Source organism: Myotis brandtii, unplaced genomic scaffold, assembly GCF_000412655.1.
Source record: "Myotis brandtii unplaced genomic scaffold, ASM41265v1 scaffold115, whole genome shotgun sequence".
Lineage (NCBI taxonomy): Eukaryota > Metazoa > Chordata > Mammalia > Chiroptera > Vespertilionidae > Myotis > Myotis brandtii.
The window spans coordinates 12,335,821-12,351,899 of NW_005353967.1; the positions used below are offsets into that span (position 1 = coordinate 12,335,821).

Here is a 16,079-nt window from a genome sequence, read left to right on the forward strand (position 1 = left end):
TCCCAGAGAACCGTTGTCCTAGGTCTGACCAAAATCATTATTAGAATCAGCCCACCCTTTCTGAAGAGTCCCCTTTGGTATTCATGTCAGGTTGGAGTTTTCCCCACTTAATAGTTTGCCCATTTCCCTCTATGCATACCTGGGTTCTTGATTGCCCTTGATTTAGCGAGACAGGGCTATGGTGATGGTCAGCACATCCATGTTTGTATATCACCTGCTACAGGTTCTCTCTCTGCACATTTTCTCCTTGACTGCTACTTTCGGCCTATTCAGTTTGACAATTTGGGAAACAAATCTCCCAGCACAAGATCAAAGGAGACATTTGAAAGCCCCTGCCCAAGCTCTCAGCATGGTCAAGAAGTGCTTCCAGTTGGGCTCGAAGGGAGAGGCTGAGAATCCCTCGGGCCTGCCATGCTGCCTCCAGTGACAGCATTTTGGATTTAATGCATATTTAGCGGGCAAAATAATGCACCGTGAAAATGTGCAAATGCACATTTGCCCGAGAGACTAGAGAGGCTGAGAAAAGGAGTGTGAAGACCATAATGGATGTTTAAGAAACTTGCATGAAAGGAGAGAAACACTCAAGGGAGAACATTAGTGCCAAGGCATAACTTGCAATTTGGGAACTTGTTGAACTTGAACTGGACTTTTGAACTTGTAGAGTATTGAGTGGCAGCCTGGCTCATTGGATTTTAGAGCTGCTCAGATGTGACCAACTTCTACCCATGGGCCATGGACTCCCACCATGTACTGGAGGTCTGGAGTGGTTTCTTCATTGCCCCAAATCTCAGTTTTCTAATCTATAAAAGGGGCATGTTATACACCTCACGGGGTTTTGTGAGGACTAAATGCAAACGTGTTTGCGAAGGTATCTAGTACATTAACCTAGTAGAGCGGTTCTCAACCTGTGGGTCGCGACCCCTTTGGTGGTCGAACGACCCTTTCACAGGGGTCGCCTAAGACCATCCTGCATATCAGATATTTACATTACAATTCATAACAGTAGCAACATTACAGTTATGAAGTAGCAACGAAAATAATTTTATGGTTAGGTCACAACATGAGGAACTATATTTAAAGGGCCAGAAGGTTGAGAACCACTAACCTAGTACATAATAGGAGCTCAAGAAGTGATTGGTTTCACTTCTCTACCCGGCGAATTCTTAGGAGAGCGTCATTTGCATGAGTCCTGTGTCTGATGATTGCATTTGGCTCATCATGCCGTCACCCTTATTGTGCCAACAGTTTAGCCGAGAGATAATTTTCCCCCAGTGTGTCATTTTCATTGTTTTGTTCCCCATCTCTCCAAAAGTTCATGAGAAACAAGACCCATGGATAAGCACTCTTCTCTCAGCGGGGCACAAAGGCCAGAGGGTGAGGAGTGTGAACTGGGTTAGCAGTTGGCTGACTCGTTGGGGAAGACCCGTTTGTCATATACTCTCACCAGCCTGTGCTCCAAAGGGTGGCAGGCAGGGGAGTGAACAGCAGACACTCTGGACGTGGTTCAGAAGTGCCCTTTGAGCCCTTGGCTCAGGGAACTGTGCTGTTCTGGGTAAATCAGAGCTGCCATTTGGTGTGGCCATATGAGCAGCAGCTGAAATGATGGTCGTTGCTGCGTGATGTGTGGTGACCACTAAGTAGAGCTTGACTCTGTGGGCCACACAATGAGGAAGTTGTCCTTGACACAGTGAGGAAGTTGGATAAATAAATATTTAAGCCCTTTAACTTCTCCGAGATGAGAGCACTAAAAGAAAATGTGGCTGGCAGCTGCGTTCGGGACGTTGATTGGATGAGAGCCGGGGTGCATGGAGGACTGGAGTTGGACTGTGCAAAGGTGCCGTGACAGCAGCCTCAGGAACAGGCTCTTCGGCTCCGTTCCCCAGGATTGGCAATTGTGAATCCATCTGCAAAGAAGACAAGAAAGATGGCAGGGCAGGATCTGAACTAAAACACACCTCCCTTCTATGACCTCTGGCTTATGGCACAGAAGGTGGACGTGGGTGTTTTCAGTCAGACCTCGCCCAGCCCTCTAAACCTTACTCTCAGGGGATTGTGGTCCAGTTTCTTGTTGCTTGCTCTTAGTTCCCCTACCCAGAAATGGAGTTGATTGTGCTTACTGTGGGGGGTTACTTTCAGTGACGGGTTAAAGGAACCGCAGTGCCTCTGGTCTCCAGTGCAGTACTTGTCAGGCCTCTGGTGACGCTGCCAGTACTTAGCTGTTGTCATCAGCATCCGACTTCAGCGTTGTGCTGTGAGCACGGGGAAGGCCTGCATGCGACCTGGATAAAGACTCTAATCAAATGCTTTGTAAAGAAGAACCCATTTCTGCTCCTGGGGGTGATTTCCCCTCTGCTCTTTTCTCTCTGCTCCATCGTTTTCAGAAGACTAGTTTCCCTGGCTGGGTTTAGAGGTCTGACCTGCACGTGGACTAGAGGGGACTGCTGGGGACAGAGCCCCATTCGAACCATGCAGACAGCCCCCCCCCACTCCAAGACCCACACCCATTATTCATCCATCTTGCATTTCTCATTCTGTTCCTCCTGTGGCCCCCTGAGGACAGGAGGAGAAGCGTGGGTGACAAGTGCATTAGCAAAGCATTTACATCACACCCAGAGGGCATCTCCTGGCAGGGAGGCTGACTAGAACCTGGTATCAGTGTTGGGAGAATCTCTTCTGGGTGGTTTTTCAGGGTCCATTCTACCTTATGTCCCTTACCAACAGTGTGTGTGTGTGTGTTTGTGGCAGGGCAGCGGCCTCATTCTCATACTCTGACTTTATAGCACGTGCACCTTCTCTTCACATGGGCATAGTGTGATATTTTGGTGGGACCTGCCCTTCAAAATCACTCTTTGAAATCATGAACTGAATTAAAAACATTATTTCACTGAATTGTACTATCATGCTGAGTTGGGAAAAAGAAGCCTAAAACTTAGGAATTGTGATTGATTTTCATTCAATGCACTATAAACCTATCAAATGGGTTTCCTGTTTCTTAGTTAAGAATTTGTAATCCACAGAATCTATTTCCTACCTATGTTAATGAGCAATCCAATAAAATTGAATGGTAACCATTATATACTATTTAGGGAAAAATTTATCTTTATTAACCCAACCTCCAGGGGAAATATTGCTGTGAACACATTTTGTGCCTTGTTAGACTTTTTGCGGGTTTGTAATGAGCAAGTGTGCTTGGGGCCAACGTGCGTCCATTTCCCCAGGTTCAGCTTAATGTGATTTTAAGTGGCCACATCATTAACCTTTGAAAAATGGCAAAAGCCCTGAAAAAGTTAACAATGAAGAACCATGCCAGGGCAGCTGCTTTTAGCAACATCAAATCTGCTGATAAAGTATGGGGGGAACTTGGAGGTGTTTTGGTTGAGGAATGAGAAAGTAAGATTTCCATGACATTTTTCTCTGTGTGTTGATTTTGGGGTTGGGGGGTGAGTATTGTTCTTCAAAACATTTATTTCCCTTTACTTGGATGAGAGTTTAACCCTTTCGCTTCTGTCCTTCCCCACGTCTCCCCACCCCAGGTGGCGCATATGAGGTCAAACAACATCGCTTCTTCCGATCCTTAGACTGGAACAGTTTGCTGAGACAGAAGGCGGAATTTATTCCCCAACTGGAATCCGAAGATGACACGAGTTATTTTGATAGTATGTGCATTACCTGACATAAAACATTGCAGAAAATTATCTCTACTTTTCATAGGACCCTCCAAGTCTAGAACCCATGAGTTCTTAGACATAATGTTGCTTTGGTACAGAAAGGAATCATTAAAATACCGAAATTGAAACCTGAAATCCTGAGTAATTGGAACTGTTCCCAAACGTTTCTTGCAGCTCGGTCAGAGAAGTATCACCACATGGAGACGGAGGAAGAAGACGACACGAATGATGAAGACTTCAACGTGGAAATAAGGCAGTTTTCCTCGTGTTCACATAGGTTCTCAAAAGTAAGTGAAATATGGCACAAACACGCAGGCTCTCTCTGAGGGACGCTGCCACTGGCCAGATGTGTGGTACCCCTAAACAGTTGTCAAAACCACCCACAGTGTTTTGGAGCTCAGGGTCTCCTGTACTTAAAATTCCTTTTTATTTAGCAAAAGTGACCCCACCATCTTGATAATCCAGAGTCCCTACCCTTAGGAGTATATTTCCTAGTTTCATTCTCCACAAATTTATATCTTTTTTCTTGGAGACACAGACTTGCTACTCATAGTCTTCAGTGGAGTACAGTATAGCTGTATATGTGCTGATTTCGCCTTGTGTGCCCTGGTGTGGCTCGGTGCCAGGCTGTGGAGGCACCCACCCCTTTATTGCATGTTGTAATGAAGAACGTTGGGCTAGTGTATGCAGAGCCTTCACTCTGTATGGATTACAACTCACAAGAGAAGGCTTAGTCCTTGACATAAGCTAAGACCCTTGGGGGTGGTTGATTGAAAGCCTGGTAACCAGTCATAGAAAATGTAAGTTATATTAAAGTGGCAGTTAAAAGTGAAGCTAGACTTTTGGAAATGATAGAAGATGATAAAATTGATGTTTGAGAAAGATGCTGCCTTTTTTCTGATAATGGTAAGATTAAAACAAGCAATCAAAACCAAGAAACCTGATATTTCCGAGACAGGGCAGCGGGGCCCTGGGAAGATGGACGAGGACCTAGAAGGCACCTGCCTCCCTTTGCTGTTTGTGGTAGCTGTGCCTTGGCCATGGCGTTGGCATTTTGCACGGATGCTGTTTAGCTCTTCTGTAGCATGTAGTGATTTTAGTGTTCTGCGCCTTTTTCTAAGTGACGACCAAGACTGCACCCGCAAAGGGGCCAACACAGCCCTCCCTGTTTGTAGGAAGGACGTGGAGAGGTGGGGATTTCCCTGGAGGGTATGGTGGCAGGTGTGCCCCGAGCCAGGACCCGAGCGTTGACATCACTGAGTGCTGACTTTCCCCAGCACCTGTCCTCTGCCCATCAAAGCCAGCCCCTCCACTCTGTTTCCTTCCCGCTGTCTCCTGTTCTTGGCCACGCTCCTCCTAACCCCAGTAAATGTAGATGATGTAAGAGCCGTTCCCAGGAGAGTGGCGAAAGGCTGAGCTGGGCAGTAGGCAGTGCCTTCTGGGCTGGGCTCTCAGCTTCCTTGGTTATCTTCCATCTTCCCTGTGGGTCAGCAGAGGTCTCCGATTTCTCAGCTCTGATCCTCTGCAGAAATCCCAGTACCAACATAGGAAGCTGCCTGACTGTGCATGTAATTTATAAGCCAAACTAATATCTCTGACTCACAACCAAATATGGACTGAACCGCCCCCCCCCCCCCCCCCCCCCCCCCCTACTCACAACCAACAATGGACTGAACCGCCCCCCCCCCCACTCCACCTCACACATACCTGAAACAAGTCATTTATCCTTCTCTTCACACGCAATTCCAGTTCATTTTTCTTTTTCCCACCCCTAACTGGTCGCCATTAAATCTTTTTCTCTGGTTCTCTTTTTCTGATTGACTTCATGGTTAAAAAGTAATCTAAGGTGTGCATCGATCCCCAGGCCTAGAAACCCCAATGCATCTATGGATTTTGTTTGCAGCTACAAAGTTCATTCCAGATATGGTGAGAGATTGATGCATTCATAGCTCCCTACTCCAAAAGAAAGGAAAAAAAGTTACACGTTGACCATTCATCTCAGGACCGAGTAAACAGCAATGGAAAGTACCTTCTGGATACAGTCCAAGTTCATGCTTTAGTCATGTTCTCAGGGTTTGCTCCCGAGATTTGGGTATTTTTTTCTGACAAACTCTTTCAAGACAATATTAATAAGCACTGACTCTTTGCCCTCCAGGTTTTCAGCAGCATAGATCGAATAACTCAGAATGCAGGAGAAGAGAAGGAAGACCCTGGGGACAAAACCAAAAGCACCACTTTGCCATCCACGGAAACGTTAAGCTGGAGTTCGGAATATTCTGAAATGTATGTGAAATGCCTGTTAAGAAACATAAGCCGCAGCTACTAGAGCTGTGGTTCTTAAACCTGAGTGTGCATCAGGGTCACCAGGAGGCCTGTGAAAACACAGGGTGCTGGGCCCATCCTCCGTGTCTGATCCCCTAGACCCTGAGGGTGAGGGAGAAGGATAGGGGGACCTGAGAGAGTGAATCTGTGACCCGTTCCCAGGTGATGTCGGTGCTGCAGGCCTGGAGGCCACGCTTTGAGAACCACTGCACTAGACATGTCTTCATTAGACTTATCTAAGTTCCATGTGTACCTGGTTTCTTACAAATTCACCTTGAACAGTGTCCGGGTATGTATGTATTCATGACTTTGATTTTTTTGTTTGTTTGTTTTTTTCAATTAAGGCAACAGTTATCCACATCCACCTCTTCAGATACTGAAAGCAACAGACACAAGCTCAGTTCTGGCCTGCTTCCCAAACTGGCTATTTCAGCCGAGGCAGAACCAGATGAGGCCGCTCCCCGCCCCGGCGACCTCCGCGAGGAGCCAGAGAAGCCAGTCCTTCCTCCTGCCGAGTGTGCTCAGGAGGAGCCTGAGGTCACCACCCCAGCCAGCACCATCAGCAGCTCCACCCTGTCAGGTAAGCCCTGGGGTGGGGCCTGCCACCCAAACATCACCCCCTCATCCAGGGGCTGGCCTAGCCAGGTAGTGTTTCATGCTACTAGACTCCAACTTCTTGGGCTTGGTGGATGAGCTCTAAGAACTAAGATCAGATGTGTCAGACCCTCCTGAGTGCATGGCCATGCAGCAAACCATCCTTGCTTCAGCTTCACCTGAGAGCCGGCCTCAGCTTCCACAGCTGGGTCAGTGGGGTCCTGGGGTGACGTTTAGGACATACCAAGGAAGCATGACCTCTGGTGTTGGTGCAAAGGCAGGTCTTGGGGAGCTGCATCTAACTCACAGTTAGGATAAGGGACAATATCAGATAGTCAAATGGTCAAAATTGCCTTAAAAGATGTCGTAAATCACCTGTAAGGCAGTAGAGCAGAAGCCAGTTTTCCCCCTTGTGTTGCAATAGTGGTTTTGTGAAGGGGCCAAACCCAATACTTAGCTCTCTGCACTAGACTCTGAGCCAGCGCAGCAGGGCACCTACAGCTGGGAGATGCAGGATGGCTTTACTGCTCCTGGGACCCAGAGGGCAGGGGAGTCAGAAATACCTACCAGATTGGTGCTTTATGTGCATAGGAAACAACCCCACTGCAGACAGAAGCTGCCTTCCCAGCCTGGTAACTGGAGTGAGGAACTCCTGAGGCAACTAGGACTGTGCGGGAGGCAGCCCGAGGGCATGGGCCTTGTCTATGCAAGCACTTGGTCACATTGCTTTTGCGTGAAGTGAGCTCCCTGCCAACAGGAATGGCGTCTTCCTGTGTGTTTTTAATGTTTACTGTAGCATAGATACTTGCTGGCCCTTACAAACGGAGGCGTTCTCATTAGATAATCAAACGTTCACTTCCCTCAGAGCAAACCCTTAAGGTGAATTTAAAATATTATTTGGTTTATAAAAATTTTATGCATAGCATATCCTTCCCCAGAGCAATGTGCATTTATTCTTTAAAAAACACACACACATGGATGTGGCTTAGGGTTGCTGTCATGTCATAAATGTTTTCATTAAGCCATATTCATAGTGTAATTTTTAAAAAATCGCTTTAAGAAAACAAGTTTGTTTGGGTGGGTTTATTTTAGCCTCATTAAAAAGTTTGGTTCTAGGAAGGAGACTTGACTTGGGGTGGAAAACACACAATACAATGTACAGATGATGTATTACAGAATTGTACACCTGATACCTATATTATTTTATTAACCAATGTCACTCCAATAACATCAATAAATAAGAAAAAAAGTTTAGTTCTATAGAGGAACTTCATATGTACTTATAGTTTATCGTGGGGGGAAATAATGTGGGGGTTTTTTTCTTTCCCCTGGTCACCTTAGTTCTGTTTCCATCAGGATAATCCCACTTGTCCAAATCCTATAAAGCCAAGAGAATAGCAGTGTATTCGTAGTGTAGAAACAACATAGTAATCTAGGATCCCTGACCATTTTTAGTTCATCTTGGTAATCAAATCAGTATTTTATATTTCTAGTTACTAAGGTCTGTATTTGTTTCTAAGTTTATTTTCTTACTCTGAATAGAGTATATTTACCTCCATTTAAAACTTATTCTTAATACGGTGAATTGCTGATGATCTCTTAGTCTCTTCAGCCTACTCACTATTAGAAAGGTAGGAGGTAAAGGGAGGGGAACGGTGTCTAAGCATTTGATAGATGACTTTCATAATTAAAAAAAAAAATCTGCCAAGGTCCTGCCATGCATTTTGATTAATAGATTCAAACCACCTTTCTCTCTGGCTCCTCCATACACTCACTAAAAATAATCAAAGACCTTGGGGGCTGCACAGAATAGAGAGATGAGCTGATTTGCTCATAGCCAAGGGTAATTAGGGAATCTGAAAGCCGTGACTGCAGGAAAATTAAATTTGTTGATTTTCATATTGCTCCACCATCAAGAAGAAAGAACCCTTGACATTTCTAGAACATTAAGGTGACATTATCCGCCATTGGCAGAGAGGAGGCACGTGCTCGGTGCAGTGCTGTGAAATGCGATGGCGAGGCGAGAGGAGAGAGGGTCAAGGGGACACTCTCTGTTCACACTCTGGCCTTTAGGGAAGGGTTTCTCTTTTTTCATGACTACATTGTATGTGAATCAGAAAAAAGTAAAAGTCCTGAAGTAGTGCTCCATTGCATCCAACAGAGTATTCATTGTCAGGAGATTCAGCTTTTCGGTTTATACTCATCAGTGATCTTATCCAAACCAAATTAGAAAGGGGAAGGGAGTGTGTACCTTACCCCGAAGTAAGCTTGAGGTTGTTGAGATGAGATTTTTGATTTGTGAAGCAGTTTTTATCAAGTCCTTCAGCAATGGATTTCTTTATTTAGAATGAATGGAACTGATATACTGTTAAGCAAGATTGAGTTTGGCATAAAGAAAGACTGTTGGTATTGGCCTTAAGATTGTCTTCCTTTGTTGGTCAGATGGGTGTTGCATGGAAGTCCATGCATCTTTTCCTGTACCCGCGCATAGTAGGTAGCCACGGACAGTGCTGTGCCCTAGCCCACTCTCCAAAATCCCAGGCTTGCCTTAGTTTGCACCCCCTTCTGGAGTCTGTGCCACCTCCCGTAACCTAGGGCCAAACTTCAACTGTGCATTCGAGTGGTGTGTAGGTAGCATTGTGACAGAAGTGTTAGTTAAGTCTAATTAAGCACAGCACTTTTCAAGGCAAAGGATGTCCTATGGTCAGCACTTTAAAATGTGCTGGCTGGTCTTTCAAAAGATCATTTATAATGGTATTAAATTCTCTGTATGGATTAGATATCTTCAGGTGATGATAGTTTGGATGATTTATTAAAGCACAGGCTCATAATTTAGCATTTAGAAGTAAAAATGAAATAAGCATTTATTTTTCTGGAAAAAAAAACAACACAAGATATAGCATCAGTAATTTTAAAAATAAAAAAAAATAAAACAACAACAAAAAAGCAAAAAACACTGGTAGCCTGTGAAAGAAAGAGAAGTAGAGACCAGGGTGGCCACTTAACTTCCCTCTGGGGGCCTCAGCACCTCACTCTGAGCAAGAACATTTTTACTTCTGGACTGTGCAGTCACCTGAGCGACATCAGTGATTGTCCGTCTCTGCACCCTCCCATGAGGTTATAATCTCTGATCATCCTCTGCTGAAGGCAGTTCTCATTTTTTTAACTAAAAATATCTCCTCCAGTTAACAAGAAAGGTTAATAAGATTTAAAAGCAGGCATGGCTGGCATAGAGGGGAAGGGAGCCTCTTCCCACTGGTCTATTCACTTGAGGGCAGATCAGCATGCAGCACACTGTCTAGAGCAGCGGTTCTCAACCTGTGGGTCGCGACCCCTTTGGGGGTCGAATGACCCTTTCACAGGGGTCGCCTAAGACCATCGGAAAACACATATATAATTACATATTGTTTTTGTGATTAATCACTATGCTTTAATTATGTTCAATTTGTAACAATGAAATTGGGGGTCACCACAACATGAGGAACTGTATTAAAGGGTCACGACATTAGGAAGGTTGAGAACCACTGGTCTAGAGTAAAAGCCAGGAAGGAGTAGTGAGCCACTGAGTAACGTAGCCAGTAATATCCTTTGTCTTGTCCTATGAAATTTACAAGGAGCTTAGAGAATGAAAGGGGTGAGGAGTCAAAGGAGACACTTAGGTACTTTTTGTAAGTTACATACTTAAGCCTAGTGTGAGGTGTGTACTAGGAAGATGGTGGGAGATGACACGGGCTTACGTCTACATGACATGGTTAAATGACGTCCAGATATCAAAAACCATCATGACCAGCATTCCTAGTGAGGATCATTGCTATCAGAGGACAGTATACAGTAGGAGGTCATGGTGTGCATAAAGGTGATGCTTGCTTCATAGCATGGTGGAGGGGGGCAGACGAGGGTTGTGAAATATAGATTCTAGAAAGTAATTATTCTACTCAAACGGAGCCATTGATGTTAGCAGGCATATTCAAGTAGAATGAAACCCCTTTCATCTTTCCTCTCCACGTCACCTTTCTCAAACCAGTTGTTTTTGATGTTTGCTGACACCGTCCGGATCAAGAGCCACGTGGGAGTATGTTTCCCAGCGTTCGTCCTTCCTTCTCTCTCTCTTCCCCTTTCCCCTCCTCTCCTACCCCAAATTTTTCTTGAACGTGTTTATCCCTTCTTCTTTGTGCAGTTGGCAGTTTTTCAGAGCACTTGGATCAGATAAATGGACGAAGCGAGTGTGTGGACAATACAGATAATCCCTCCAAGCCACCCAGTGAACCCGCTTCTCACATGGCTCGGCAGCGCTTAGAAAGCACAGAAAAAAAGAAAATCGCGGGGAAAGTCACCAAGTCCCTTTCCGCCAGTGCTCTGTCCCTCATGATCCCAGGAGGTAGCGCGGCGTCTACTCGCATGACCTTGTGTGGTTTGTGCATGTACCCTACCCCCCCCCCCAGTGTGGAATGCTGACTGAGGTACAGGACTGCTTAGAGCAATAAGCAAGGGGTCCCAGCCCAGCTCACTAGAGCTCCTCCTGCAGGCCCCCAAGCTCCCAGAGAGCTGTGGCCTCACGTCTTCTCCCTTCTTCCTGCATCAGGAGATGAGGCAGCCTTCCTTCCCAACAAAGCCTTATTTCTTTTATTTGTTTTCTTTCCTTTTCTTTTCTTCCCCTTCCAGGTTAAGGGATAAATTTCCCTCCTGAATAATTTTTCTTCCCTACACTATGCTCTTTTATATACTTTACAGAGCTGTTTACAGCATCTGTGTTGGAAAGCTGAGTCTAGTTTTTTCATCTAATTAATGAGGAAATAGACAGAGAAAACATACCTTTTTATTTCTGGGATGCAGAGAGTCACAGACAGCACTGAAATTATAAGTTTTCCCAGCCCTGTCTGTTGAGCTATGCCTCCTCCTACTGGTAGTCAAATCATTTTCCACCCTATATTAGAAAACGGGGGTTAATTATGGTTTCATTGAATTGCAGTATTTTTTCACAACTTGGTTTTGCCTCCAGTAGTCACTAAGTCGGTAGTAATTTCACTGGCAGAGATGAGATATGCACCTGGTGGTTGATTGTGGCTTATCATTCAAGCGACAGCATGGTAGAGTGAAAGAGGCAATTGGACTCTATGGCAGATGGCTTGCACGTGGAAGAATCCAGACCATGTATAAAAGAGATTGTTTATATTTTTGAAATTGGTGCAGAAAGAAACCGGATATAAACAAATGCTCATTTGGGGGTAGCACTCACCTTACCATGTTCTGTTTGCTGGGAGGCATCCATTTGGCACCATAAAGCAAACCCGTACCCCTTTAGCTTACGTGACTGTTCGTACCCAAAGGCAGTGGCCCCAGTGCAGCAGCCGCCGGGAAGGTAAGTGTGGAGTGGCCCAGTCACTTCTGAAAGCTGGTGAGAAAGCCCGCATCTGGGTAAAGCAGGGCAACTATTCAACTTGGGGAGAAAAGGGAAACCATCATGAGGTAAAGGACCCAAGGCAAGCATGTCAAACTCGTGGCCGGCGGGCCTTTTAAAGGAGGCGTGCGTCCTACCGGCCGCAAGTTTGACATGCTTGATCCAAGTCCCGGCTTTCCATCAATTTGGATCTGCAGATCCACCCTGTCCTCTTCTCCTTGCATGTTTTGAAGTCCCCCGCCCACCAGTGTATGTCTTTTGAATAGACAGGAGGTCGCCAGCAAAAGAACACCGAGCGGCCGCATGAGGTCAGAGAGTGAAGGGACATGGGCAGCGGCACATTTAGCTCATTGTTCTGCTTTGCACAGACATCAGAATGGGAACGAGTGAGGTACGGATGCTCTCAGCTTCCTGTGGCCGCAGGGCGACTCGCCACCCTGCTGCGTCTCCCGCGGCGTGGCATTCCGTAGCCTCGCTCCCGCTGAGCTCACATTTCAACCGCAGCATCCTTTGTAGATTATTCTTTTTCTCAGACACACACACAGTTTCACGTGACCAGTGGAAATCTGTGTAGATTCACACGGCTGGAACAATGATATGAACTATACATGACAAGGCATTTGCTTATAAAACAAGGAAAAGGGAGCAGAATCGGTGTTTTGGATTGTGAACCGAGTTCCTTTCAAATTTCTCTGTTTCACCTGCATTGTCCTTTCAGAAACCTTATTAGAAATGCAGGTGCTACAGGAAGAGAATCACTTGTAACCATAGTAATAAGGAGTGATTCTTTTATAAAAAAAAAAAGTTACCATTTCAGTGCTTTCTTGATTCAATGTTTTAGTCAGTACTAGTTCAATAATGTGATGTAAAAACAGCGGGGAAATTACACCTTTCTTTCCTGGCCATGGGTGTTTGAAAAGGACCATGTGAAAGTTGTTTAGGGCAAAAGTTGGAGCCTGAGAATCTTTTACTCTAGTCCACACGGTCTGCCCTGTGGGCGTGAACTTCAAATTCGTGCATCTATGAGTTGTTTCTTTAAGTGAAATAAAATGCATTAAATAGCATCACAGCTAGATAGTAGCTAAGTGTTGTGTGTGTGTTTTAATTAGCATAGAGAACTAAGAAATTATACCTTTAGTTTATGAAATGAAAGCTCGTTAAAATACAGACACGTTCGAAGTTTCCTTGGCAGACCTCTGTTTTGAAATCCATACTGCTGACCCATAGAGATATTTTTATATTATTTCTCCTTTACTTTTCTGCTAGAATGAATGCATTTGTTTTGCAACCACGCTCCCAATCCCAGCAGGGCTGACGTGGTGAGGGCTGGCTGCATGCATGCGCGTGTGGCCAGCATGGGTGTTGATGACTGGCTTCTTTGTTGCAGATATGTTTGCCGTTTCCCCACTGGGGAGTCCAATGTCTCCCCACTCCCTGTCCTCGGACCCTTCTTCTTCACGGGATTCCTCTCCCAGCCGGGACTCGTCGGCAGCCTCTGCCAGTCCGCATCAGCCCGTGGTCATCCACAGTTCGGGGAAGAACTATGGGTTCACCATCCGAGCCATCCGGGTGTACGTGGGCGACAGTGACGTCTATACAGTGCACCACATCGTTTGGGTAAGACCAGCAGTCTCTTGTCCTTGTTGCTTTTTATTCCCAGCCAAACTGGGGAATGGGTGAGTGGGCTAAGACAGACATAACAGCAAATATATTTCCTGTTAAGCTGGTATTTGGGACCTGTTCCACTTTCCTTTTGTGCTCTTTCCCTTGATTTATATGACACAATTGAATTTAGCAAAAAGAAATCCTTGCGCATAGTTCTGTCCAGTTTTTACATTTGATTGTCTACTCTTTGTAACAAGCTGGTTGAAAGGGCCAAAAGACAATCCTATTTCCATCCTTCTTTATTCTTTTGTTCTTGTTTTTTTTTCCTGTGTGTTTGTTTGTTTTTTATTGACCGCCTTTAAAAAAAAAAAAAAAACACGCACAAAAACTACCTTCGTAATATCCTGAATTTTTTAAGAAAACATAGAAATTACCCTGTTTTAGGATGATGACAGTAGAAGCAGGAAACATGCCTTTTTAATACTCTTAGGAGCTTAGGATCATTTGATACTTAACTTGAAATAGTCTGGCACTAGAAGCAGTAGGCTTAGGGTTGTCATTGGTTTGCTTATTAATATGCCCTCTCCTCTTGGACTTCAGAATGTAGAAGAAGGAAGCCCAGCCTGCCAGGCGGGCCTGAAGGCCGGGGACCTGATCACACACATCAATGGAGAGCCGGTGCATGGACTCGTCCACACGGAAGTGATAGAGCTCTTGCTGAAGGTACTGTCTTTATGTCACGACCATGCAGACAGGGCAGAGCCAGAAGGAACTGGTACCAAGAATTACATGCCTGGGTCCCAGGGTCCTTCTTCAGCACACGCCACACATGCAGGCTCATTACTGAGGACTTAGTCAGTAGTCTCGGGTTTATTGTCAAAGACAAAGATAGGAATTCTCTGGGTTTATATCATGAATATCTGCATAATCACCTCCTAATTTAATTTTGCCTCTTATCCAAAATTATAAAGAAAAATTTGTTTTATGTACTTCACATAGAAAAATCTGGTTGGAAATCAACTAAAGGTGATTTTGCTCAGGAACATTCAAGAGGTTTTATTCTAGTGGAGTAAGACAGAGTGGTGTAAAGCTATGGGGTCTGATCTGAAAGTTGAGCCTGAGAGCTGGGTTTCCTCAGAAAGACAGAATTGTGAATGGAAACATGTCTACTACCAATCGTATACATAGGTGGTAATGGAAGAATGGGTTCTGGCAACCAGTAGGCCTTTCCCTCCATTCCAGGGATCATCAAACTTTTTAAACAGGGGCCAGTTCACTGTCCCTTAGACCGTTGAGGGCCGGACTATAGTTTAAAAAAAAAACTATGAACAAATTCCTATGCACACTGCACATATCTTATTTTGAAGTAAAAAAACAAAACGGGAACAAATACAATATTTGTATTTGCATGTGGCCCGCGGGCCGTAGTTTGAGGACCCCTGCTCCATGCAAATGACTTTGCATAGAGATCACTTTCTACTTAAAGCTGAATAAAGCCCAGGGAGGAGGAAGATCACGGGAAGCATGAAAGGAGAGGAGAGTGAATCTTACACAGATCCCCTTCCTTTTTCCGAGTTCTTTGCTTTGCCACCTGCTGACACCAGAATATAAAGTTTTAGCTCCAAACATAGATTTGATTAAAACAAATAAAGATGAATTTGAGATTGATGTTACATTTTGTTCAGAAACAAAGGCTAATTTTCCTGCAATTAGAGTGCAGTGTCTCTAGCTATAGGATTGCTTTACAGTTCAACAGATTTTCAGATGACCTCCTTGCTCCCTGAGCACTGTAAGGCGCTGCCAGCCACCGGGTGCGAGCCCGTGCTGCAGCTCACCTGGGGCCTATGGAGAGGAAGCTTGTGCACATACCTGCCATTTAGATAACATGCACTCAGACCATTCCTAGCGCACCGGCCTTGCGCAGGTACCATAGGAAAGTAGCAGCACAGGAATTAGGTATAATTCTTGCCCTCAAGGACTATGGAAGATATGTAAATGGATAAAATTCAACTAACTTAACCATTCAGGGCTATAGCAGAGGGAGGAATCTCATACTTTTGGAGAAAAGATTCTGTGAGTGGAAGAGGCATCACAGGGAAATGACGTTTAACTGGAACTTGAAAGAAAATGAGGAACTTGGGAGGTATTACAGGGAAGTGGGTGTGGAAAGCCTTTCAGAATAAGTTCAGTTCAGTGACCTTTTTCCTCCTTCTTTGTCATTCCCTGAATCTGGCCCAGGTACCGAGAGTAGAATAGCATGTATGTTCAAGGGTCCATTGTGAAGTAGCAGACTGTAGAGAAGTTGTTGCCATTGGCGGATGCACAGCATTAATGAGATATTCGTCTTGGGCTCAGGTGTCCCGTGGGCTGGGGGCTAGATTCGCTGTCATCCATGCTCACAGGGCGTCCTCTAAGTCTAGCCAGCTTTCTCACCTACACCAGGGGACAGGGCTGACTATGAGGAGAGCATTGCAGAGCCCTAGGCAGTGTTA

At 45.1% G+C, this 16,079-nt stretch overlaps 1 protein-coding gene across 8 annotated transcripts in view; it reads left to right on the forward strand.

Annotated features, from left to right (window-relative positions):
• The window catches only part of MAST4 (microtubule associated serine/threonine kinase family member 4), a 464,303-nt gene that overhangs the window by 434,633 nt on the left and 13,591 nt on the right, over positions 1–16,079 (forward strand). For 7 of the 8 annotated variants that reach the window (XM_014549223.1, XM_005857968.2, XM_005857963.2 and 4 more), the window contains 7 exons: positions 3,534–3,656; positions 3,843–3,955; positions 5,824–5,951; positions 6,335–6,570; positions 10,762–10,962; positions 13,370–13,599; positions 14,188–14,310. In XM_014549223.1, coding sequence (XP_014404709.1) covers positions 3,534–3,656; positions 3,843–3,955; positions 5,824–5,951; positions 6,335–6,570; positions 10,762–10,962; positions 13,370–13,599; positions 14,188–14,310 — 1,154 coding nt within the window. The remainder of the gene's footprint in view (positions 1–3,533; positions 3,657–3,842; positions 3,956–5,823; positions 5,952–6,334; positions 6,571–10,761; positions 10,963–13,369; positions 13,600–14,187; positions 14,311–16,079) is intronic. The other variant, XM_014549242.1, reaches the window with a different exon arrangement.